The sequence below is a fragment of the Perca fluviatilis genome, chromosome 5 (genome assembly GCF_010015445.1).
Source record: "Perca fluviatilis chromosome 5, GENO_Pfluv_1.0, whole genome shotgun sequence".
Taxonomy (NCBI): domain Eukaryota; kingdom Metazoa; phylum Chordata; class Actinopteri; order Perciformes; family Percidae; genus Perca; species Perca fluviatilis.
The window spans coordinates 24,558,981-24,586,957 of record NC_053116.1 but is presented as its reverse complement, the minus strand read 5'-3'; the positions used below and the strand labels follow the sequence as shown (position 1 = coordinate 24,586,957).

General features: G+C 39.0%; 1 protein-coding gene across 1 annotated transcript in view; it reads right to left on the bottom strand.

Moving 5' to 3' along the window:
* The window catches only part of cntn3a.1 (contactin 3a, tandem duplicate 1), a 71,589-nt gene extending 44,038 nt beyond the window's left edge, over positions 1–27,551 (bottom strand). Inside the window, exons 1-5 of the mRNA XM_039800278.1 lie at positions 26,989–27,551; positions 19,854–19,997; positions 11,753–11,885; positions 8,708–8,883; positions 289–384 (exon numbers count right to left, since the gene is read on the bottom strand). Of these exons, the coding sequence (XP_039656212.1) occupies positions 289–384; positions 8,708–8,883; positions 11,753–11,885; positions 19,854–19,908 (460 nt within the window). The 5' untranslated portion in view covers positions 19,909–19,997; positions 26,989–27,551. The remainder of the gene's footprint in view (positions 1–288; positions 385–8,707; positions 8,884–11,752; positions 11,886–19,853; positions 19,998–26,988) is intronic.
* Between the last annotated feature and the right edge of the window lie 426 nt (positions 27,552–27,977).

Here is a 27,977-nt window from a genome sequence, read left to right as displayed (position 1 = left end):
TCTCCAGTCTGCATGCCAAAGTTTTTCCTCACCCCCATTGAAAATCAGGCTGACAGGCCAGAGTGTCCCAAAGTAAAAATGACTCACTCCACTGACCTCAACAACACAAACAAACAGCCAAGAGATCTGAGGGGGAAAGCACAAACGTGACTTCCACTTTGTCCAGATAAACACGGAGTAGATGAGTCTTCACTGTTCACTAAGTTTTTTGTTGAGCATCAGCACATATGACTGATTGTGTAAGGTAGCAATTATAAGGATAAAGAACTTCAAAATAGGCCGTCTTACCTCCAGTGTGGGGTGGTGGGCCACACAGTAGGACCACTCCTTGACCTTCACGGACCCTCACTGGACTTCTTCTCTGGGTCTTGAAGTTCTCCAAATCTGTTAACCACAATACAAAAGCAACAAAGCAAAAATAATCAATTCATTCCTCACAACAGCCATAGACACACAGAACATGCAGAGTTGTTACGGATGTAAAAATGCACTACAGGTCACATCTGTGGCTGCTCAATAATTATATATTATAATTATATCTGGTTAGAACACAGCTACAGACCAGAGTTTAACAGTGCCATATGGTGCAGAACTTTTGCATGAAACACGCAATGTTTGCATAAATGCAGACAAAGTGCTGTAAAGACCCATACACTTCTGACTGCAGCAGCAAGCAATTCCTCAAGTATAAGTCACACATGAGTGAATTTAATTGGAACTGCGTATTGTTATCACTTTCTGTGTTTCATCCACTGCACACAGACCAGTTACAATTAAATGACTGAGACTGAAACATCATTTGTATGGAGACCGATTACTTGTTGACAACCTGCTGAGAGAAAGCAAATAGAGACAGCAATCCTTGAACACTTTTCTTTGCCTGCTGTGTCTCTTGGAGATATGGTAGGCAGTGCAGCCAAATATGCGGCTGCCATATAATGGCATAATCAAGACTGAATTCAAAAACAGGGACAAAGAATGCAAAACTGACACCTCCTGTGTACAAGCACAGCAGGCTGAGCCTCTGTATAATAAATACAATACGTGATCTTTGGAGACCCTGAGTAATGGAAAACTGCATCCAGTAGAAGAGTGTTACATTCTCACAATTGAAAGCAGCTTTTTTTTATTTTGGTTCACAAATGATTTAGCGGAAAGCTTCTGTATGACTTCACAAATTAATGAGTATATCATTACGTTTTTCTCATATTTGGTGCAGACAGATTGTGTGGATGCTTCAGTGGCCAAATCTAAGTCTATGGCTGATTCATTGGTAAAAATCGCATTAAGCCTCCCCGTGCATAAACAGATTGAGCACAGTTAGGGTCCCTTTGGACCAGCAAGCCATGTTGATCCCTCTGGATGTGATAAAGCTCTGAAGTGAATGTGAGAAGTGTATTAATTTATCCTTTTTATGCTGCGTATGCCGGAAATGTTTGTAAAAGCAATCATTTTAAGACCTCTGATGATGTTCATGTATTGTCATGCTTAACTTTACGTCTTAATGTAACAGGTTAACCACTGTAAAATATTTTACGTTGTTATTTGATTGAATCTTGCTTTCACAGCCAAATTTCAAACTGAACTCATATTGAAGCAATTGTTAAAATATTGTATTGTATTGTTGGAATATCCAACACTTGGTAAAACCCATTGCTTGCAGATATTAGCAAACAGCATTGGAAACCCAGAGCTGGTTTATTTAAATATACTGAGACTTTCCAACAGATTAAATACAAGACTACAGCCATGCTCGCAGTTCTGTGAGGATGTACTTTGTGTGCATTGTGACAAATGCTAACATCAGCACATTAACATGCAAAAAATGACAATGCTAACATACTGATGGTTAGTATGTTTACTATGGTCATAAGAGTAGATTGCACAATGGCCAGATACATTCTAGTTTTAACTTTTTATTCCATCCTGCCGGCACAATAGAGTTATAGTCCTGGTTGTGTTACTGAGTGTAGCCCAGACTCCTGTGGCTGAGTTATGTTATATAATAATAACCTACTAACGTAAGTCATTTCAGTATGCATACAGTACATACTGATACATACATTCAAATTATATATATATATATATATATATATATATATATATTATTCAAATAAATAACAACTCAATTTATTAATACATTTAATTTAAATTCATTTTATTGGTTATTGGCAACTTCAATAAACCATGTTGCATGAGCTTCCATCCATATTACCTTAAACAATATTATTTATAAAACAGTTGAATGGAATTCAGCCATCATTAATATTATTAATTTTTCTTACTGTGACATGTCAACATGTCTGCTGTGTGGCCTATAGTTGAAACATTTCACTCAAAATCACAAATGTCAACCTGCCAGTGGTGCTGTAGAAAAATGCAGAGAATCACCAGTCAGTAGGATTCATGTGGGGACGATGAATGTCTGAATAAAATGTCAAAACAATCCATTAAAGGGTGGAACAACCAACCAGCATTGCCATCCAATGTGCATTTTAAAATGAGGGAGTCTTTTTTTAAGTTGCACATTTTTTAACTGCCTTAACATACTTTTTTTGGCTTAGTGAGCAGGCAAACATGCTATCGGATAACATATTAAACTATAGCTGCTCTGGCAGGGCCACTACCTGCTGAGTCAGAAAGTACATCCCAGCAGCTGCAGTAGCAACGCCTCTGAATGGTTTAATGGTGTGAACCGCTTGGTTTGAGTTAATATATTGCACACTGTTGTCATCTGAATGCTGATAAGAAATTATCAAATATGTTACCATAATGACAAAGAATATATTGGGTGCCTTTTGCCCACCATGCCCTTTCCGTCATAGGCAATGTAAACAACATACAGGGCCAGATTGAACTATTTTCTAAAATCAGGTTCAAACATTAGAAAAAAAATATCAGTTGCTCAACTCACAGTTTGAGTGAAGCTCTCCTTTCTTTTTAAAGAAATTTTTTTGGGCATTGTAGGCCTTTATATGTTTTGGACAGCTGAAGACATGAAAGGGGAGAGAGAGGGGGAATGACATGCAGCAAAGGGCCGCAGGTCGGAGTCAAACCTTGGGCCGATGCGTCGAGGAATGAGCCTCTATATATGGGCGCACACTCTACCAGGTGAGCTACCCAGGCGCCCGAGTGAAGCTCTCCTGATCAATATTCCTTTGGAGTATGGTGGGGCGTAAATGAGCTAGACATACTAAAAGCCAACAATGCCTGACAACCCAAGCTGTTCTGCACCCCATGGATGATCTTATCAACCCCATCACGGCTCTGCACCTCAATGTGCTTCTCCATGGTAGGGTTAAGGCTATTTTGAGTGCTTTCAGATCCATGAAATTGGATGTGAATTTGCATTTTTGTGCTACAATGTGACCCATTGTAATGAATGAGAGGCGATTGTAGAGAAGAAAAATTGAAGCCATTCTATTGGAGTGTGAGCCAGAGGGCAATTTGTGATGTGGTTACATTCGTCACCTAACCACTGAACAAAAGGCATAGAGTTTTAAAAACTTTCCAAAATGGGATTTATTTGAAGTTACCTAGTTATGATATAATTTGCCTCCATTAAAGGAGAACTCCAGGCAATTTTTACATGAATCTTGATCGCTATACCTATGTGAGTACTGTCGATAGCAAAAAAAAACGAGCCGAATCGGTGGTAGCAACATGGAGCTGCTGCAGGTAATGCCGAGAGCTCCCACTTAGCTATAATGGCAGTTTTGGGGGCATAAGATAAAGAGTGCCTTTGTGCCTCTTAACAGACACAAAATGCAATTAAAATGTCTGTGCAACATGAACAGGGCCCTTACATGACAACAAGATGCGTTCTGATGCGAACTTAGCCATTGTTTAAATTCAAATTCAAATATACTTTTATGCCCCCAATCAAAGAGCATTGTTGACCAAAAATATTTCATTTTAGATTTAATGGAAAATAGAACATTAGTATAAATGGTAATTATCATCTGATAAATGTGAAATGGTGTCTCTAACACTGCTTTCCATTCCACAAGTGGTGAACTTGGTAAAAGCTTATTTAATTACAACCAAAGCTGACAGGAATTTGGTCAATGGTTTTTGATGCATTCTGTGATTAAACAGACCTTTTTATCAGCTGGTGGCTCAAGATGAGACACCAGGTCATTACAAAATCCATCAATCCAATGACCAAGGTTGTAGAAATATTTTACACTTCCCCAAAGTGTTGGATTGGCAGGCTGACTAACATTGCCATCCCTAGAGAAACGAATAAAAGGGAACCACATAAATATAGACAAAAATGCCAAAAAAACAGTGGAGGTTTCAAAAGAGCCATCTCCCTTTTCTTACCAAACCAAAGTCATGATTCTTTGGAGCTGCAATGTTGAAACAACCAAGGCCATCTGTGAGTTGGTAGTGAGTTAGTCACCTCCCACCCAGCTGTAGTCAAACAGTAAATGGGAAGAGCCTTGGAACCATTTTAATTGGATGACATTTAGAGATTTGTCATCTTCATCCACTAATGCCATCATTTTATAAAGCCTTTTTAACTAACCAATTACCTTTCCTGAATTACTTAAAAAGGCATGAAAGTGCATTTTAATTCATCTAAAATTCAAGAGTCTAAATAAAAAAGAAAAGAAGATAAAGTTTTGGTGCAAAGGCATGAGGTAGCTGTGTTTTACTTGTCCCACTACATACTTTACTGAATAAAATTATACTTGCACTCAAGACCAACTCCAGTTCTTAGACTAACTCGCCAACTTGTCTGACCACCAGACTCTATTTGGCTGCCTAATGCAGCTCTGTTACACTACCACCAGATTTTATGTTTGATTTTACTCGGTGATCATTTTTTCACATGTGGATGGTGTCCTTTTATGTAGTTGTTTTTATCTGTGATTGTCTTTTTTATGTTGTCTCATTGCACTGGAAGGCTCTTTGTGCACCATGCTTGAAAATTGCATATACAAAATATACAAAACAAATTATTATCAAGATTAACACCATCATATCTTGGTCAAGTGCAATGGCAGGAGAATGTGTAATACCTATGGGTTTAGCCTGGGAGGAAAGCTACACAAACACATGGCGAACATGTAAATGCCACAGAAAGGACAAATCAAACTTTGTGAGGCCACAATAGTAACCACTCAGCCACCAAGATCATTATAAATATGATAACAACATTGGAATCTGCTCAACTCTGATTAAAGGTCCCATGCAGCATTTTAATAATCATTTACTATCATAGCAAATTGCCAAACAACTGTAGGCTGGCGATGTTTACCAGTGTCACTGCAGTACTGTAAGTTGTGATTTATGGAAATTCATCTGGATGTTCACTTCAGAAGTAACAACTTTATTCAGCTCTAAAAGTTATGCTCTCTCAATAAAACAAGCACTGGATTTGTCATTAAACATCTAACATCAAAGAAGGAATGAGGTTGTTCGGGAAAACAACGAAACATTTTCATGCAGTCCTAATAGAAAACTTTGACATGCAGCCAAGTAAAGTAGCTGAGTCAAAGCCTTTTGTAATTACTTCAGAAGAAAAATAACAGCAAGGTTTAATAACACGTAGTAATAATAATAATAATAATAATAATAATAATAATACACAATATCTGTGGCATATTACAATGAAACCTCAGAATCTACAAGACAGTTGGTGGAATTGATTGACAGAGTTGATGTTTAGCTCGTTGAATTATGCTATCACCATGCTGAGGGATGTGTGGCTATTTCTGAAAGCATTTATCTACTTATTACAGCTGTAATTTACAGCTAGCCATTTTTTATGCAATAAGTCTTTACATGGATACTGGAAAAACTGACTTCGGAAGTAGAGTAATCAAGGTTTTTATTAGTCATGTACACAACATTAACGGAAGTAGTCACTGGCAATGAAAATCTTACACCTCAGGCAGCACCAACAATGCTCAGTAAATAAGTAAAAACAAAATCACGCAAGTAAAAGCAACATCTGAATCTAAGACAACAAAATAGTGCAAGTTAAGATGTAGGGCTAAAATATAAACAAATAAATTAATAAAGAGAGAAGGGTTACTAATCAATAAGTGAAGCTGTATAAACTTAATTACTAGCTACATGAATAATTAAAGTAAAATGCAAGTCACCAAAAATCTGCAATCAACAAGCTGTCATATGTTGTTACCATGAAGGTAAAATAAATGAATAATACTGATAGATGGTGAATCCTCTCATTTTTCTGCTTCTCATCTTCCATCCCTCTCTTCTGTTCTAAGAGGAGCATGATGAGTGAACCCCTAACAGTGAGTGACACATGACATTTGAGGAGTGATAAAAATTAAAAGGGGCCTAATTCTTACAGAGCGCTGCATCTGGTGTCTCCTGACAATTACAACACTGCTGTGAAGTACTGCATTCAGAAAATACCCACTACCATCCTCCCTAAAAGAGGATTTGAAACCCAGATTGAGCACTTAGCATCACAGTGCTGGCGATAAATGTTATTGTCCCTTCTTCAGATGCTCTCCAGCTCAAAACAGACTTAATTTTAACCTGAGGCAAAATCAATGAATAAAGAGTACAGAGATGATGGAAATGAGAGAAGCAAGAAAAAAAGAGATAGCAATCTTGCAAAGTAATTACAAAGATAAGGAAGTTAGGGTAGACTATTGCCAGTAAGAAAAAAAGCAAATTATGTGCAATTGCAGGACTGAATTTGATAGGAAGAAATCATTAGCATCAAGATACAAGGGAGTCACATCCTGCATTGCTTTCATAAATACAGCTATTTCACCCTTCATTAAACCTTACCCTCTGTTACCCTTCTGCCTCTATAAGCAGCAAAGCATTTAGGCTGTAGCATGGTCCTTCTTCAGGACAGGCATCCTACATGTATACACTTTGCCTGTATTGCAGGCCTTGCAATCTGTTGTATAATGTTGCATCTTGCATCAGTGAAAATCCTTACACTTGCACCAAAAACGTCCCTTGGAGATTAGGAAACTCAATCTGGCTCGATAACCAACTAGATTATTCCTTCCAGCACATCCAGCAAGCGAGCAGAGCCTTTTAAACATTTAAGTCTGTATTGTCAACAGGATCAAGAACCTTTATACTTTTAGTGGTTTAAACCCCTACCAGATGGTAACAGAGACTGTTATATCATCAATCCTCCAGAGGATTAAAAATGTAGGCTATCTTAACTCTGTTGTATGCACTACACATGCATGCAATACAAATTTGATGTTATGGGGCATTATTAGTTGGTGCAAATCTTAGATATTGATCTTGCTCACTTGTTCATCAGCAAGGACTTCCATCAATAGATCCCCAAATATAGATTACATTGTTAAAGAAGGTCCATAGTGTGTTTGATAATGAGCATGCTGTAATCACTGTTCTACATTTGTTTTCTGCAGCAGTGCCCAAAAGCATTGGTTTTGGGCTACAGACCTTATAAGATTACCTGCTACACATTACTGTAGATGCATGTATTTTCTTTATTAGTCCTTTACCTTGGTCTTTGTCTCACAGAGTCAATACAAGACAGAGAGAGGTGCAAGCCCCTTGGTGTTTGAAAGAGCATATTGAGCTACTCTGAGTCAGAATCTGTTACAAATGACACAATACTGACTCTCATAACAGGCTGCTTCTCCATGAATTATTCCCTTGACCTGAGCCCCGCTCAATCATAGAGCACACTTAATTAAGTCAAACCAAGAGCAATAAATAAGATATATGACACATCAGCACTGATGCTTGTCCTCATCTGTTGACAAAAGCAGCGGGTCCCAGGTCAGGCCCAGGCAATGGATGAGACCAATCACAATGACATACAGTACAGTTCAGTTCAGGCCTCGAAAATTTATAGGAAATGTGTACATGATCAACGGCCTGCTGGCAACTCAGGGCACCACTTTGCACTACATGCTGAAGATTTAATGCTGCTTTGTGACAAAGAAGCACCAAATCGTGGCTAGATGGATACCTCAGGTGCTCTCCATGCCAAGGATCATCTCCACGTCTGCTATAGCAGCGAAAACAGACATCAGAATTCAATCTAGCTGCACCATCTGTTCACAGATATCAGGGCTGTCATTTGATATGAGCTGCCCATCAAGAGTGGAGGCCTCAAGTTCACCTTGCCATCAGAGATGCCTTAGACTCTGGTCTTATAAAATGTGATGGATGAAGGCTGTAAAGCATCAACTATAAGGGGTCTGTCAAGGCCCACCACACAATCATCACAAGGGTGTGAGAAGTTTAACAGAGTGAACACCAGCACTGGAGCTTTAATTGGGTTAAAAGGATAAAAAAAAAAACATACCGTGACAGAAACATGGCTGGTTAATTTGAGTTTTCTCATTATTAACTTTAACAGTAACAGCCTACTGTAAGTATCTCTTGTAGCTGGTTGTTTTTCATTAAAGAAGATCAGGTCTGACAATAAACAATTTCCGGAGAATCCTACTGGGTCATTATACTTTCAGTGAACCAGAACGTCTGATGTTTAATGAAATGTTTACTTTCTAAGGGAAACAAAGACTGAACTGAACTCAAAAGAGTGAATTGAGGTGAACTAAAGTCTGAAGTGAAATAATAAAACTGAAAAGAACACAAATTTCTCAAGACAATACAACAAAACTATTATATTATTGTGTTTTTGCTCTTTAGAATAGGGTTATTACCAATCATTCTGAAATGACACATTGTTTGGTAAAATATAATTTGGACTTACATGCTATGTGCAGACTGGCCTCTCTGCTGACGATGGTGCCAAAAGAGTTTGATGCCAGGCACTGATAGATGCCAACATCTTCCTCTTTATTCAGATGGCTGATGCGTAAGTTTCCTCCCATAAGAGAGTAGTGGGACCCTGGTCTGGGCAGGATGAAAGAGTCATTGAGCTTCCACCTGGGAATATAAGCACATGATACACAACAACACATCCTTAATACAGAGAGTTAAGATGCCCTGTAGGTTTCCTTTTTTTCAGACTAACTGATGCTGATGCAAAGAGTCCAATTAATGTAAATTAGAGACTTCCTTTTAGTTTAAACTGAGACCAAAATGTATGTCTGCTTTATTCTGGATTAAAAAAAAACACAGTCTGGTGTGTGTTGCAGAAAAAACAAAATTATTATAACTGAAAGGAGAAGCAATCAGCAACAGTCATTTCATCTATTCAGGTTTTTTCTCACTTCAAACACATCTCTTACTCAGAAATCAAATGCTCTACATTCCTCTGACATTCCCTTTTTCTTATCATCCATTTGTCCATCAATGACAACCACATGAGGGAGGCCCTTTCCCCATGAATCAAAAGACTCCACTCCAATCACAGTGATTTTCAGACAGGAGGGCAAAGCATCAGGACTGCTCAAACAAAAAGCACATGATGATGGTGCTTTTTGATTAAACCTCTTGTTTTGAATAATATGGGAGTCCAGCAATTGTGTGTGAGGGAGAGACCAGCAAGATGCAACTGCCAGCAATCAGCTTTTAACTGTACAAGATGTCTGTGTGGCTTGATTTAGGGGACTTAATGTTGTTCACTTTGCATAATTAAGGCTTATGGTCTAAGAAAACCTGCTGAGTTGATGATGCCAGTTCAACCAAATGCAGCATGTGGCCATAACCTATTTAATGATTATGCAGACTACAAGGCTGAGTTTCTATTCACTGTGAACCCTAAATACTTTACAACACACAAAAAGGATTAAACTTGTTTTGCAGGAAACTTTCTAAATATATTCAGATACATTTCATCAATTCAATAGGTTGTTGAAATTGTCTGTATTATACCCAGGCAAAGTTAGTGTTTGCACCAACACTTTTATTCTCAAACCAAATTGCAGACAAAGGGAAAGAAAATTAGAAAAAAGAAGAGAATAAACAAAGACTAACATAAAAAAGTGACAAGACCTGCAAAAGGAGACTCTAAAGAAATAGCTTTTCATCGAGAAATAAAGCAGAATTAGGTTGAATGGTAGCTCCTTGGTCTTGATTAGATTTTCAAAGCTCTCTGAGAAAAAGAAAGCTTGAGAGTTCTATTTCTGACTTTCTTCTTCCTTTTTCACTGGCAAGGATTTAGACAAAGACAAGTTGAAAAGACAGGGGAATGGAGGGACATATGCAGTGGAGCGGTGCTCAACGTCAGATTGGCTGATTAGATGGATTTAGTGATTTGGTGTTGCAGCTGGAACTGGTCCAAGAGCTCCAGATGAGACAAATCATGGGGCCATGGTGACAACTTGGAGTGGGGGCTTTATGTGGTAGCAGTCATTGCGTAGTCTTAGACAAACTAATTTGTCCTTGGCAACCCTGAAATGGACCTGCCTTTATGAGCAGCAATGAAGAGCTACTCAAAACATGGTGTCCTGCTGCTGAACCTCGCATTTCCAAAGCTGACACAAGTTGCCTTTGGTTAAAAAAAGTAAGTTGCCACGGCGATGACAGCACTATGATGTATGCTGACTGAACTAACAACACAGCAATATGTCCATCTAAATATCAGGCCCATCATTAATAGGGATGTAAGTATGATATCATAACAGCTTGTGATCAATCTGAAAATCACTTCTTAATGTGGTATATCAACTGCCACAGTTGGTGGCACTTGCTGTAATTAAAGAGCTCATTAAAGCAAAATGTGATTTGACATGGAGCCGGGCACACTCTCAGAACTTGAACTCAGAAGGGCATAAAAGAATTACAGAGTTGAACTCATAAATTGGTTTTCATTTCAAAAAGTAGGACTATCCAGACAGTGAAATAGCAACTGATTGCTTAATAAGTATTCCAACCGATCCAAGTGATAACATCTTGTACATTTATTTCAATTTGTGCCCATTAGGCATAACACCAAGGATCTTCAAGCTACATTAACAGCCACATATGCTGATGTTATGAGGGATCGTTTCAACCTATTACACATTAAATTCGTGGCTTTGCAATTTGCATTTAATTACACTGACAGGAGTACAACAGCAATGTGGCTTCATTTGATAGATTCTGAATTAATAGCTTATGAGCTCGATGCACTTTAAAGGAAATCATTGTTTGTCATTTGTTTTCATTTGTTATAATTTTAGCGGCAGAGGAAGTGGACATCAGTTTGTTTCTAACACAATAGCTGCTCAACCTCACAGGGCCAGGGTACCGAACAAGGACAATGACTAGCACCAGTTGTTCGGCACCTCAGTCCATCAAGTGATTTGAATCATGTTTATCATGTAGTGATAACCTCCAAATCAGATGCCCTGTGGCAATGTCTGTGCTGCTGTGGGCAATAATCCTGCACATAAAATAACTAGCAGACCTGAAGCTGAGGAAGGACATCTTCTGCCATATCATATCTGGTATGTGAAATATACTCCACCGGTGTTTTTCTTCCCCACTCTGTCTCTGTCATGATAGCAGCAGAGTTTTGGTGCATGATTGTCTTGGGTCACTTGATCTTTCCATTGGTCAGTGATACTGATGACAGGAAGCTCTCAAAGTGAATTCTACAGCAGATCAATGTCCAACCGCCAATGCAAATATACAATAGACCAACAACTGAGGCCAATTAATGAATGATTCTCAAATTAACCACGACTGACAGTGACGCCAAGTGCTGCAGGCAGTGAGCAGCAGCGAGCCATAAGGCCCACAAATCCTCAGTTTTCCCAGGACAATAAATCCAGTTTTACTTGGTTTTTAGTACAAATGTTGCACTTAAAAGCTCTAATAAAGTTCTATGTAAAAACTGTGTGCATTAAGCCATTCCTGGAGGTGTTACCTGTAAAAGGGCGGTGGATGTCCTTGAGCCTCACAGCTAAACACCACCTCTCTGCGGTTCTCGCCAGGTTGAAGGGGAAACACCACACTGCCGGGTTGTTTGGTGAACTCAGGCCTCAGCAGGACTCCGCTTCCTGGGTGAAGAACCAACAAAACTACATTAGCTTTGATGTCCTGGTGAGCCTGAAAACCAATTTTCACATTTTTCTGTTGGCAAGTACAGTAGATATTAAGCTTACTGACGAAGAAAGCACAAAATAGTGCAGCAAAAGAGAAGGTTGAATCACAATAAAATCTCTGTTTAGCATGGATCTGACCGTCGGCCATGTGAGCAGAGCCCATGAGCATATTTCATATTAGTCATATTAAAAAAGTTGCTTGATCCCTGGGGCATACTATATAATCAGCCAGAAACCTTCATAAAACTTTAATGCAAGCATCTGAATGTACATACTTGTCAACACTACGCTGCCACCGTGCTTCAGCACAATTAAATCTAAACCTTTCAAGCGTATCATCACCACTTTCCCAGGAGATGTCATCTAATAGGAAATTTGAAATAAAATGGTCTTGTTTTAAATCGGCCCCTCTCATTGGAGCCATCAACATGGTGCCCTTTGTGGAAAGCCCCCAGTTTCTGTTCCTGAAATACAAATTCTTCCAATTCTTGTGCTTTTTCTAAATAGTTTTTAGTCCACTTCCTCATGGCAAAAAAATAAATTGCTTTTATTCTAAATTTCATCCAAACTACCCATTATTATTTATACAACAAATCCCGAGTGCGGCTTGCAAATATCTTTGAATAACACTTTTACAGCATTTCTGCATATATGCAATGTGTGTACACTGGCTATTATCAAGATTATTCATCATGTGGTGTTCTGCAAGGAAGAAATATGTATATATAATATAAACAGCACAGCACATAAATTAGAACTCTAAATTCCCTGAGTAATGTTAAAGCATTGTTGATTCATTGTCTTTGAAGGAACAGAAAAAAAGCCCAAGAAAAAACAAACAAAGACAGCAGAATGTCTAGTGTGACATTTGTTTCCTAGTTAATTACAAAGGTACAATAGTGAATGCATGTTGTGCAGGCAAAGCACACAGTAGGAGAGACCCATGGGGTAGTCAACACTTCGCTGGAATAAACATTTCTTTCTGTGATGGAAGGGAATTCGTTTGGATTTGTCAGAAAACATTTGCATTTCTGTAATGACACAAGTGGGAAGATTCTGTAGGCAGGGTAACTAATTTGCATGAGCGGCAGGTATCCTTTTCAAGTCTGTGGCGCCATGGGAGTACAGGTTTATCCTCAAGACTCAAAATAACTCTCTGAGAGGGTGGGGATGTTTGACACAAGGATAAACCTCTCAGAAAGTTACACAGAATAAAAGGCCGCCTAATTATAATCTTTGTTAGATGAAGCATGTCCCTTGAAGCAGCGTTGAGAGATGATTGATTACCAGAAGACACCTCTTGTACAGTCCATACTCAAACACAAATCCTCACACTTGTTGTACACAAACTTGGAAGGATTATAAAGCCTGCGGTTAACATGAGATGAAGCACTTTTTAAAGTGATGAATGATTCATGTTATCAAATACATTTTCATTCAGCATCATTTTGAAAAATGCTTAAATTTGGGCAATTCAGCTGGCAGCCCCAAAACATAATCCAGCCCTTAGTTATTAATTAGCACATTAACTCGCAGCAATTCAAACGTCAGACCTCAAAGACAAATCAATAGATTAAAAATGTATATTTCATTCAGAATCAATGTGTGCAATTTTATACATACAGATATTTATTTTGTGTTCGTTCCATCACATGAGTTTGTTCTACCACCTGAATAAAACCTCAACTAAAAGGTGATCTTGCATGGACTCAAACTCAGCCTTTGGGATAATCCTGTTAAATAGTATATAATTTATTAATCATATATGTTGTATGTATTTAAAAGAAGTTACATTGCATTGTATATACTGTACGGCCATTACAAGAGCGGCAGCTTTGTGTGAGAAAGGTTATTGTATTGAAATAAATATTTTCTTTGATTAACAATTGCCTTACAGATGTTTTAATGACATGTTGCTTTATTATTGTGGGTTGTTAGAGCAGTTTTGTGTGCTAACAATGCAATTGATGCATTAAAATTGAAAAGAAAATGCACTGCTCTGAATCATGCTCAAATTATTCTCACGACAACCTGATTAAGAATGTGGGGGAAAAGATGCTGTTTGAGCACAGTGAGTGAGTCATGGTGCTTATTTAATGTGTTGGACTTCGCACTTATCACCTGTGCTGTTGCCACGCTCAAAGCACAAACAACCGCTCAACACAAAAACTTGTATTACCCCTTCTGCACCCACAAGCAAACACCCTAATCACGCTGAACCATGTCTGTCAAAATGGTTTGAATAACCTTGGTGTGTATTGCACTCTTAATCAATCCCTAAGTGGGCTGCAATGCACACTCAATATTCAATTAATACGAAACTAATCAACAGAGATATTTGGTTGCAGCCCATACTCTCAGTTATGACAGTGAACTGGTCTGGGGTCTCATTTATAAAACTGCGCCATAGGATCCTTACTAAAAGTGTATGTACGCCGAAAAGCCATAAATGACGTATGCCAAAAAAAAATTCAGATTTATAAAACCGTGCATACACACATCTGTAAGCAATATTCCCTTTATAAATCACAGATTTATAAAGTGTGCGTACATGAATCAGCCTCTTATCCCGCCCTGTACACGCCCATTTTTAACCATAAATCGTCGATGCAAATCACCTCATGAATGCTGATCAGTATCTTAATGACCCTGGCACTTTCGTTATGCCGAATTATGACGACTGGCGGGGGAAAAAGCAAAAAACTTCTCAGATGCTGGTGAATTGCTGCAAATTGAATTATAATTTCGGCCTGTTCTCACATAGTGTAGGGAAACCTGATCTATAGACTACCTATATTAATAATACAGCCCAAAACGGCAGGCATTACAGCACTCGGGGGCAGCTTCGATATAACAGACATATATGATAAGATTTAACAGAACTATATATTATATCCAAACAAGCCTTAGTGATAAAGTTGAAGATTATATATAATATTTATAAAAAACACTTAGCTGCCTGCCATTTCCCTCTGGAAAAAGCCGGTGGCCCCCAGAGTGGCGAGGACCTGTATTTGGACTGGAATGGCATGGTTGCGGCACGTTGCCCTTTCTTCTGGACCCAATTCAGTACATAGATCCAAGATAAAAGCTTTAGGGAATTTAAATCGGCATATTAGCCAGTCATCGTCATGGTCCCTGAAGTCTCTTTCTCTGCTGATTCTTCCATTGGCGTAGTCCTCCTGCAGGGCCAGCAGTGCCATCATGCACTTGTTTACAACAATTAGAGTGATTGTTAAAACCTTTCCAAAATCACAGCATCAACTAGTGGTACTCCACATTTATAAATGAGACCCCTGATCTTTGGCAGCACCATGGCAACCGTTAAAATTAAAATGGTGAATAAGTGTCAGAATAATAAGAAGGGATTGAGCTCCGGGGCCTGTGCCTGGGGCTTAGTTCAAACTGATGCAAACTCTCTGAAACTCTTTCGTTCGATTCACGAGAATGAATGTAAGATGTGGTAAGAAGAAAGTGGAATCATTTTCAGGCTTGCTTTCTGATAATCAAGCATAGAGGTGCAACACACTACACCAGACTGAGATCCACAGACTGAAGACATTTCATCTTGGTGGCATACCTGTTGGCTTAACAAGACTGTGGATGCGTACAGGAAATACACCTGGTAAAAATTTCTAATTTAAAATCAACACTGTCACTTCAGTTGACAGATTGTTACCCATTTTAAGACCTAAGAAGGAGTCAAGAAATCATGTTAAAACCAAAGTGTCAGAATCTGATGGCAGGTCCAAATGTTGAGCACCCCAGAGCACAGAATAAAAAATTATGAAAAAGCGCTCTATCAGAGAAGTGCACTGATCCAGAATTCTAACAGGAAGTTGACTGCACAATGCCTCAGGACAGAGATGGAGGTCATTATGAAAGGGTCTTTAAAAAAAAAAAAAAAAGGGCCACCTCCACTCATATCTGTCACCTGCTGCCAGATGGTGATATGTGCAGCCGTTTTCGAAGGCTCCTCAGACAACACGAGACTCAGCATTGAAGCACAAGTGGAAGGCAGAGGGAGCTGTTTAGGAGGCTGGAATAAAAACTAATCTCAAATTCAATACTAGCTGACAGCAAATGAATTCCTCCAGCTTACCTCAGCATGAATAAACAGGCACATGGGGAGTTGGCTGTGGGGGAGGTATCGGTCGTTTGTGAGGTCCCAAATCCATTCGTTTCAGCTCAGGGTTTTATGCATCAAATAAAAAAAGCCAATCTTGCTTTTTAAAGCATCTTTCCCCTCTGTCCAGGCCGATAAGGTACACCTTTAAGGTCTCTCATTCAGGGGCAGCAAATGTTACTCCAGAGCAGAAGGAAGGTTTGGGTTGTTTTGAGTAAAGTATATATTCCATCACATCGCCACATCAACACGCGTCTAAATATCTGAAATATCTGTGGAACTTATTTTTAAGTCCTTGAAAAACAGAAACACAGAAGATATACAGTATATGAAACACATAAAAAGACATAGCCAAAAAGTCAAACTAATACAAAATGTTGCATGCCACTCTTAACTGCTATGACTATCAGATACGGTATACTGCACTGTACTGCAGACTCTCGTTAATTAAGTTAATTACATTTTCAGCAACACAGTCTGTAAGGAGAGGAATGTGGCCAACACATTCTCAACCAATAACCAACCATGTCACAGTATTCTCAAGCTAATCAAAGCTGGTGCATCTGAAATTCAATAACACCCCTTGTATCCAGGGTATCCAATGCCACGTTCACTGGGGAAACATAGGATTGATTAGGTCCAACTCCATATGTGAGAATGGGAAATTAAAGCTATTTCTTGTTGTTGTTCTCTCTGTTGAATGTCTACATAAACCCAGGAACCTATTGCTTCTGAGAATGCCATTTGTCATCTAATTGTAGTAATATTCCAACCATTTCCTACTCAAGATTGGTTAGAAGGTTATTTGTCACTTTCCAACTGCTATGGTCTACACTAATGGAAACATTCATCATGATTTAAAACTGTACCATAATGTTTATTAAATGCCTAATTCAATTATTAGTGGTTTTCATTTTTTTTGACAATGCAGTGTGGATTCCTGTACTTTTCAAATGTCTCTTACAACATGCAACATAAATCTTATTAATACTATCCAAAATATCATATTTAGCACAACACACACACTTACACTCTCCCATTGAGCTACTGTATGTGTGAGTGATTAGTGTGATGCTAAAATTAAATGTTTAATTCTTTCTGATGAATATAAATCTGGTGATAAGAGCGTGATTACTGTCCTGCCTCTGCTTTTAATCTAAGATACAGTTAAAATGTTCACATTAATATTGAGTAATTTTAGGCCAGAAATATGCCAGTTAAAGCAGCTCACAGCTGTGCTCCAGGCTATCAGAGGTATCCCCCTGACACACACACACACAATATATATATATATATATATATATATATATATATATATATATATATATATATATATATATATATATATTGATTGCTGTTTAATTGATAGTGATGTATTTACAAGAAATAATACACAATACAGATTAATTAGTATGGATCTATAATTAACACTACACTGTGTTCACTAACATTTAAATTGGATGATTTTTCATTCCTGCATGAAGCGAAAATACAGCCAGCTATGGGAGGAAGATTCTCTGGGAAATATTCCACATTTTCACATATGCAGAACTTCAAAGATGCAATAAAATCCTTGCTTAAGGATTCCTAAAAGGCTTTGCCATGTTCTGATGAATCAATGTGGTAAGTCAATATTTGAAACTCCAGTCCTCTCTGGGATGCACACAGGAGGGATACAGAGCATAGTAAAAGTAGTTCTAGGAGATTATAATGCTGGCCAGAAGCAGCCATCATTTATACTAGCATTCTAAGTCTTGTCTTCTGAGTATTTATTTAGGGTGACCGCTGGCTAATACTTAGTTCTGATTGATAAACACAGTCATGAGGTGAGTTATTTCTAAACACCAGGCATCTAATCATATCCACTTCCAGCAAATTCAAGAGAGTTTGTTGATTTTTTATCAAATTAAACACCAAGACCTTGTACAAAAAGGCTTTACTTCTCCGAAACTTATCTAACCATGGAAGATTTTTACCATATTAATTCTAAATTGTTCTGAAAGCACAAAACATTTGATTGCTGGTTAGAGCCTTAAAAGCAATCTTACTGGATTTGTTTACTTTTTTCCAGGGCTGTTTAATTCTGGCTCTTCAATGCCAACTACAGATTTTTCTATGATTTCACACATTATTTTTAGGCAGATGCTTGTAAATTCATTGAGCTTGAAGTAAAATGTTTTTAAATTAATATTTTGCATCAATGATTTATGTTTTGGCAAATGGGTTGTGTAGTAAGAGGGAATATGTACAACAAGCATCGCAGCAAGGGCTTATTTATTCCTAATGACCAGATTGCTGTACAGTGGCTCTTTGATATATTTCACTCATTCACACAAACACACACAGGACACGCCCCTGCCTCAGGCCATTCAGACCCTCTGGGAGGAGAGCTGGTTAACTTCCAATGAACTCGCTCTGGGAATGACTTCCCCTTGGCCCCATTGCTCTCCCACACAGACGATGCCTACTGTTTAAAAAAAAAACTTCTACTACCTAGAAGCACCAATATAACACTCTCACACAGTGCTTTCTCTACCGAGTATTGCACGTCTGCATACTAAAATGCTTTCTCAGAACACAGAGGCTTTGGAGGTCTATCGTTATATTGCGCCATACTTGTCTTGCAAGTGGAGCATATGTCATGTAACCCCTTACTGAATATTAATGCCAGGTTACTCTGTGTTACCAACTGTGACTGTGAGCCTCAAGAGTGAGGCAAGGGCTGTGCAACGATTTGCCCTCTGCTCCTTTGTTAAGCACTAATTTGCTTTGAATAAATAACCCTAAATGCGGTTTCTGCATGCAAGAGTAAATTTTGTGGCTGGGATCTATGGTGCAGCACAGACTGCAGACTTGAATTGTCTCCTTGAAGCTGTTTGTCTGAGATCAAAACTCTGTATATTTAACAGAATACTTAAGTAGGACATAATATGTGATCCAGACTTGTGGTGTAGATCCTAATCCCATAGTGAGTCACAGTTCCCCGAGGAAAGCCTCATTAGACATCCACTGATGTGTATCGGATTTAGTGATAAGTGGTGCTAATTGCCATGTAGGCAAATTTAGGTGCCGACGTGCTGTTGTCCTTTTGAATAGAGACACGCATGCACACCAAAAATACACACAGTGACCGTACACACATAAGCACAAACACACACGCACACTAATTATTTTAGGTCCCAGCTGTGAGGAGGGGCTGTTGATTGGGAGCAAGGCAACATGAAAGATCACTCATTCCTCAAGATACTGTGCTCATGCGACAAAGCCCTTATTCATCTTGTTCTCAGCTTTAGACTCTGACATTCTGCAGAGAGCTAGCATTTGACCCCAACCATTTTATAAGGGAGGAAAATAAGGTCTCTCATTAAAAGCAAGATCAATGACAAGATTTCTGCACTACTGTCAGTGCAATCTCAATTAGGGTAACAATTGAGGGGCTCTTTAAAATGAATGACTACACATTCCACTACTAGATATGGGGCTGTCTTTCAGAGATAGAAACCTGGCTTATTCTTTTTCCAACAAAATTCATTGCCGAGGAAAAAAAAAAGAGACAGCTGCTATGCACAAATTAAAGAATGTTGATTTGCTGCCTTGAGCTGACAACAAGGGTAAACTTTTCCTACCGTTTATAAAATTGGAGAAAAGCTTTGGGTGTTCTTTGCCATAAAATCTTTTAGTTTTCCATTTTACTTTCACGTGTCATATGTTCTGTATGCCATCAAAAACAATCTTTAAATTTCAATTCATAACCACTATGCTAACAACATAAAACAGTGCATGCTTTGGAGGCTTACCTTCCAGACACTCCACCAATGACAGCAGAAGTATAAGTTTCCATAGCAACTCCATTTTAATGGTCTCAGGTCAATACCAGCTCACATCAAATCACAGGTGCGTAGAATCTTGGCTTTGTCCTTTACAGCAATTTCACCATTCTTCTGTCAAATGAAAAGAAAAGAGGGGGAAGCAATTAGACACTAAAGTCCATGTTTGTAAGGCAGTGATTTTTATGATATAAAAACACAAGAGGACAAAATATCTTTTCTGATAACATTTCATCTTTGCAAACACTTTTCAGGTCAAGGTGACAGTTGACAACAGCAGCTCTATTTTGAATTGCAGGCACTGGGTGTAAAGTATATCTGTGAGAATAATCAGGAAACCGCTCACTTTTGCAAACACAGAAAATGATTTGTCCAAGCAAAGCACTTACTAAACACTTGGGCTGAAGCGTTTGCTTAAGTGAGCTTAACATTGCATAATAGGGATCATGTCTTCAAGAGAAACATAAAGGGATTGCTTGTACTCAAACCTGCTGAGACAAAACAAAAAGCAAGCTGGTTGTCAGACACTTCCCTAGCATGTAATAAAGCACTGTCCTGGCTCCTCAAATTCGTCTGAGCTGGAGGGATTATGTATTTCTGACATAAAGAGATGAATGTACGCAGGGCAAAACCATTTTGGGTCCTCTGGGAAACTCACACAATTGATTTTCTCAAGGACTAAACTGTAATGTATCCCTGCTTAGACTCAAATGAAGTCCCAAAAAAAGTTGTGAAATGATAATGAGACGTATTCCTCCCGTCACTGATAAACAGTGATGTATTTAGTTGTCTAAATGCTCCATCTCCCCTGACACGTTGATAGCTATGATCCTTTCTGATAAAGCAGCAGATACAAGTTTGTGTATGATCGGTTAGTTATGGAGTGAGGAAGGATGAAGAGAGGAAATTAGCCATTGTCTTTGCTCAAACACTCCGTGGTACATTTACGTGACTGATGACACCGTTTCCTCTGACTACACACCATCAGCATGCTGGAATTAATGAGGAAAAAAATTAATAACAACATAAAACATACAGTAAAGTCTATCAAAAGGCAAGTGCCAAAAAAGCAGAGACAACTGAAAGATTACACTTTCATAGTTTCCCACTTATCTGCGCGCCTCTTATCTTTGCACCACTGAAAGGCATGACAGAGCATACTGATGCTTATGTGAATATATCAACTGCGTCCCTGACGCGTTCGCCTACACTTCTCTTCCCTGTGTGCACTAAACCATTAAGAGGAAACACCATACCCCTCTAAATCTCATTATGGGGATCGGGTTTGGAGTGTCTTAGTTCCAAACTTATCTTGCAGTTATTAAGATGCAAATGTCATGAGTAAATGTTGGCTTTTAATAATATAACAGAGACTTAAAATCCCGTCTTGTGCTCCTGGATATTTTTGGAGTGCTTCTCCTTTGAGGAAATAATTGTGAGAGATGGGCTGAATAAATTACTCCGCACAATGTCTTTAAAAGAAAAAGAAGATGAGCCTAGAAATTCCGCAAAATTTGATATTCCAACTTCACATATAGTCCATGTTATTTAAATGTTGGGTTTACATCTAGAGTAAAAAGTGTCATCTCAGGCTGCAGATTGACCGGTTGCTGCAATGCTTCATGTTTTCAAAAACTGTAGTAACACAAGTAATGTGTTTAGTCAGTCTTGTAAAGCTTTGACACTCTGGCCTTCTAAAATTAATTGATCCATAAATGGACATGACTACAACGTGTGAACCATTAAGACAGCCCGTTCATAAAGGCAGGTATCTGTTGGCCTCTAACAGCCATCTCCTGATCTCTATGACTCAGCAAACCCTGAAGACAAGAGACATCAGACAGCCTTTTGATCCAAAGCAGCTCAGCACTGAGATGATGGCTAGGGGAGTTGGGGAGTGTCCATGGCAGTATTTGACTTCCTCTTCAGTACAAAATTAATTACCCCTGTGACCTTAAGTGGTAGTGACAAGGCCAATGACTTACTTTCATCCCAAACTGATTCTCTCATTTGTTTGCTGTATGAGATGAAAGTTAATGATAGGAAAGGCTTTGAAACTCTGCCTTTCATGTTCCACCCTCTTTAATGTCCCTGGAAAAGCAGTAGTTGAAAATGGAATATGATCAGTCATCATGAAGGACAGTCCTGACCTCAACATTTCCTTATCAAATTTGCACAAACTCAACTATTTAAATGTAACACAACAGCAATGAATTCCCCCTCTCATTTTACAAATGCAGATGATGTAACAGGATAATAACATAGAAAACCTAAATGCAATAAATGACACATTTACAAATTGTCTTTCTTCCGAGGTAATGATTTAACGCTGCTGACCGTGTGATGGGCACGCTGCATGCAATATTATCTCTGTCAAGTGTTTCATATTCCTAACTATTAAACTGACATTTCAGTTCAAGTACTTACACAAACTTGTCAATTTCTGGAGGAAATATAAATGGTATCTGCCAAGTTCAAAAGCTTTGACATAGGTATACTGAAAATAGACCAAACGGCTGGTGAGTGATGTTGGGAGATCAAAACATTTTAATTAAAAGCAAGTCATGATGATGAGAGGAGATCTGCAAAATGCCAGTTGCAGCTCAGAGATGTCATCTCTGACTTCATGATCTGTGGGTAAGATTTTTTCATAACAATTGTGTAAAATGCTCAAATGTCACGTTATCATGATAGCCAACATCCCAGATGGTGTCTAGGCTTATATCAAATTTTGATAATTAATGAATCATTAAAGTGATTTATCAAGCAGTTAAAATGCCCAGCATTTGGGGGTGACCTCTAGCTCACCCAGTAAAGCGTGCGCCCCATGTAGGCTAAGTCCTTGGCAGCGGCCTGGGTTCGAATCTGACCTGAGGCCCTTTGCTGCATGTCATTCCCCCCCCCACTTTCCTGTCTATCCACTGTCACTATCGAATAATGGGAAAAAGCCCTGCATTGCTCATTCAGGCGTGTCTGAAAAAAAAACTGACTGTTGGTCCGACAAAACAAGCAATAAGCACACCTTACTTTTGGTTACCTGTGCTGCGGGAAATTGAGATGTGTATTACTCATTTTCAGATTTTTTATAGACGACAATTTATTTATGATTCTATGTCAGAGAGGGCAGTGTGAAATAGGACTTTATCTAATCACATGTAATCAATAACATGTATTAGAACACCAGAAAGCTTGGATACAAAACTGAACGCTCCATTTTACTGGACTTTTGAGAAAATGCAGCTGCTTTGAGGGAAGCCTCAGATTCGTGGAGACAAAGCGCCTCTCCAAATTTCAGTGTTGTCAAAGTGACACCTCTTTTCCTCTTTTTCTCTGACAGCACCAGCTGGAGTTGATAAACCGCAGATTGTAGTTCAGTCAGCCATAGAAGCTGACAGTGATGTCAGTTGATTCAAGCCTCTCCACTACACCCAATCTCTCCTCTGCCATGAATTTTTCAGGGCTCAAAAATGTATTAGTAGAGGGGTACTCCCGGTCCCTTTGGTTGAAAAGTCCAGATGAAGATAAAACTCGTGCATGAGCACCCCACACCCCCCGGGCTCTGAATCATGAATGAGACCAGACTTACGCTCTGCAGGAACGAGAGACAAGGCCAGTAAAATGGCATACAATGCTGCATCTTTAATCACCTGAGCTGTGACTTCACTGGATGTGCAGACACCAGCTCGATCAGTGTTTTCCATGTGAGGCTCATCTCACGACTCTGAGTGCCTCCAGTCATTTAAAATTCATTTTCTGGCGGTGCTCGAGTTGAGACTTGTAGTAGTAGAGAACGTGAAATTTCTTTCTAATCCTGCACACTTGGATTCACCGCACACTTGAATCAAAGATTTACCAAGCAGCTTTGTGGAAGAGTGGCAGTGATAATGATATCAATTCCTAATCAGATAATAGTATTTTACAGTTCTGAGGTTGGTGTACCCTAAATATTTAATTACTGAACCAAATATACACAGCCATAAGACAGCAATTAAGATTGTATTACTCTTATTTTGTTTTTTTGACAGTGCACTATTTATGTAGTGACCAAGGCTATACTGCTTTTCTTTTGGAGATTTGCAAATATTTTTTTCGTTTTCATCATCAAACTGAAATGGTCCTTGCTATGTGTAGGTGCCATATCTGTTCCACAAAACATGTTTGTAGCCTCCTGCACGATTTTAACGACAGTACTTCTAAAGGTATTTTGAAGGTGCTTTCTTCTGTTTGTACAGACTTTCAAAATTGAACTCAGTAGTGTTTTCAAAGTTGCACAGACATGAAAAAGCCACAACACAACCTAAACGTCCCTCCGCCAATTTTGCTCTTCAAGAATCTATGCACATATAACCAATGAGCTCAAAACTTTCTTAAAGCTTTTATGTGTGCCAAACCAATTTTATTTTTTTGTTATTCCTCACAAATGGCACACAACGGGAGTCAAGGGGAGCGCCAACATATTCCCGAGCCAAGATTCTATCTCAAATAGTGGCACAGGACAAAGAAACTAATGGTGTTTTGATCTAAGCACACAAGCCCCAGGCATGACATAACACATGCCAGCTTCTTCATTTCTCCAGACCACACCAGGGGCGCTCCACCAACGCGCTCATCCCAATCCCCCCTGTGACACAAACAACTGAGTATGTTGAAAGGTTCTTCTTCTCTAAGCCCAAATTTTAGAGATATGGGCAGCGTTTATGGTAATAATATACACACCATTATAGAGCTATGCAGTTTCTAAAAGCATTATTCATTAAATGGTTAAACTTTAAGCAATGCACTCATTGTAAATTCCCTAAAATACGTAATAGATGTAAGTGAATTGATTAAATAAAACTGTGACTTTTTATTTTATTGGAAATAAACTAAATGTGACTAGAGTGGCCTAGATCTTAATCACTCTAATTAGGCACTTGCAGCAACCACATTGTGTATTTGTCTTACAACTGATGCTGCTCAATTCTAGTGCACCTGCCTTTACTAAGGTACTAATTAAGAATCCCATTATGATTCAGGGGCCTGCCAATTAATAGCTCCTTAAATACACAGATTCAGGTCTTTTGTGAAACACTTTGGTGAACCCAGCAGTTTTCTTGGGAAGCAATTTTAAGCCCATAACGAAGAAAGGGTAAGCTGTTATTACTGTGAGTGAATGAAAGATCCTCTTACAGACAAAACACTTTAAGTGTCTGTGAGCACTGAGGCTTAAGGCGTCTATACAAATTTGGAGAACGCTGATTACAAAAAATCTGGCAGATAGTACTGTACGGAAAAACATATACTGTAAACTGTGGCCCACCTCAAAATGGCAGACTTCCAGCTGTGATGTCCATCAACACCACATTACAAAATTGAGAGACACTTCTCTCCTTCTGAAGATGTCACTGACTCAAAAAGAGGAGGAGGTTGAAACATGAACTTTATAGTACCGCGCTGAGCCGTTGTGCATCAGAAATTCAAAAAACAGCAACTCAGGAAGCAAAAACACTAAGGTATTTTGATGCAGTAAAAAGGATTCTGATTAGCACAAATTGGGGTTGATTTTAAACGTTTTAAGGCAATAGGTACATTTAAGCAAAATGGTTTCAGTTTTGTGTTGCTGCTTTTCCACTTACATTTTGTATAGAATTTCTGTCACAAGTCACAAGGATACATTGTGTAGAATTCAGTAGGTTCCTTAAAAAAAAACATAGCTGTACTTAGTTTGAAATAAAGATTAGCACTGTGGGCAAAATGTTGGTGGGCTGCTGCGTTCCTTTATTTCTGAATGAACAGCAGAGACACAAAAAACTGAAACAGGTTTCTGAAGAAACCATGTGGATCATTCTAACTATGCCTGCCTGTTGTGTTAAAATGCTAAAATGGCAAACCCTACTTGTACCTATCAGAATGCACGTCATTTTGCCTGCATCAACCTTCATCAGTCTATGTGCTGTTTTTCCACTTCTCATGCAGACCAGGCTCCACTCAGTGGGGTACTATGAACTTCATGTTCCACCCTCCTCCTCTTTCTGGGCCAGTGACATCATCAGAAACGTGTCCAGCCATAAGCACACTTCCCCAAGGAGATATGTAGTAGCTCTACTATTCAAACCACTTGGATACTGAAGGTAAGAAGAGTTACTGCACTCCAAAGTAGTGTATGCGTAGGGAATTAAAACACACATTTTGGTGGAAACCGTTATGCCCAAGGCACATCTAGCTGGCATTATGTCAACATGAAACAAAAGAATGTATTCACAGCACTGGGACTTCCCTGCAAACAATTGAAAGAATGACACAAACTGTAAACATTTTGTGACAGGGAAGAGTACATTGTCAGCAGAACCCTATCCTGAGCCACCTCTAATTTACTTAATAGCAGAATCATAATGTGCAAGGCAGCTCCCTCTCAAACATATGGACACTTGATTTCATGAGGATAGCTATTTCCAACGGAGTCACACGCTAAAGCACATTAGGCAATCTGATCAGCAATCAGGCTCGGCGCTGGGTGCAATCAAAGAAAGGGAGAGATGATGAGACTGGACTGAGTCCAATCCCTGTTGATCGCTGACGACAAATGAGTTCTGCAAGAGGTTTAAATGAGGAAGAAGTAATAGATAGATTTGTGCCCTCTTACACAGATGCATGGTATAAATAATGCTCATGGCAATCAGAGGACACAGAGAATGTTATTAACTCTAATGGGTTGTGTAGAAATTGTACAACTCAATAGGGAATTGTTATTTCAAACCTGTTAGTTTCCTAATTGACACATGGCTAAAAAGGCATGCACGCAAATATATGCCTTGACATGTGCAATTACAACTTGGATAGGTTGTGATACAAGTGCCTATTATTATTGACTGAGAGATATAAATAAAAGTGAGCAGTCTGAAAAATCCAGAACGTGACAGCCTGTGTGCTTATATGTATCTGTGAATGTTTAAAATATTTAAAATATGTATTTATCTTCGATGCCAGAAGTGGAAGTTTCTGTAGACTGACGGTTCAGAGCAGCCTGGTGATTCCACAGACCGAAAATAAGCAATAATGTGTAATGAACAGTAAAAAAATAGAGTTAGAAAATAGAGAAAAGCAAATAGTTATTTAGGTTATTTACCTGAGTACGTCCCCTGCGATGCTTCCTGATGTGTATCCCTTCTCGGATATCCATGTTACACCGCGCATCTCCTCACTCCTCCAGCCCAGCAGCTCCCGGACAGCATCGAGTCGACGGCGACTGGGAAGTTCGTCTTCAAAGTGTTGCTCTCGTAGAAATGGCCAAACAACTCTCTTCTCGCCTCTGCGGGGGAGGCAGGTTACCCTAAACGCTGCCGTTCACTCCTCCCAGGTGTCTTCGCTATTTTCAGAGTCCGAGTAGTTGCTAGCAGCCCGGGTCGTCCGCTTTCCATTCTCCAGATCCCGGCACATTAATTTAGGGCAGGCAGGCAGTCCCTGCCCGCACCGCCGCCAGGCTGATATACGAACGAAACCCGCAGCCGTGGTGGCTTCCAACAACAATGTCTGCGGTGTGAAGGTGTTTAAATGTCGCTGAATGAATTCATTTTAGGAGCAGAAAGTGCTCACGGTCTGGTTGACGACGGCGGTGTTCAGTTTGAGCGTGTCCACAGAATGAGGACTGTAGTTGGCTGCGCGCGCGGCGGCAGTGGCACATGGGGCATCAGAGGTGGGTAGTAGCTGTAGCTGTTTCTTGTTGATGTTGTTCACCTTGCAGGCTCACAGCACGTTCACTCACGATCCTATGAAGTGATCTTGCTTATCTGATTTCGTTGTTGTTGTTGTTGTTGTTGTTTCTTTTTAAGGAATTAAAAACAAAAAACATGTTTACATTTTCTTTGGTGGAAGAAGTATTACTGTACTTTTCTAAAGTAGGACTACAGTAACACCACCGTGTAAAACTATTACTAATGTTACGTACAATATTTCTAAATTCTAAATACAAGTGAAAAGTAAAAATACATAGATATTATCATAAAATGTAGCCTACTTAAAATATAAAAGTAAATGTTATTGCTTCCACACCCACACACAAAGACAGGTGTTTCCACTTATGTTGTCTAATTAAAACTCTCAGGACTGTGTGGGCCT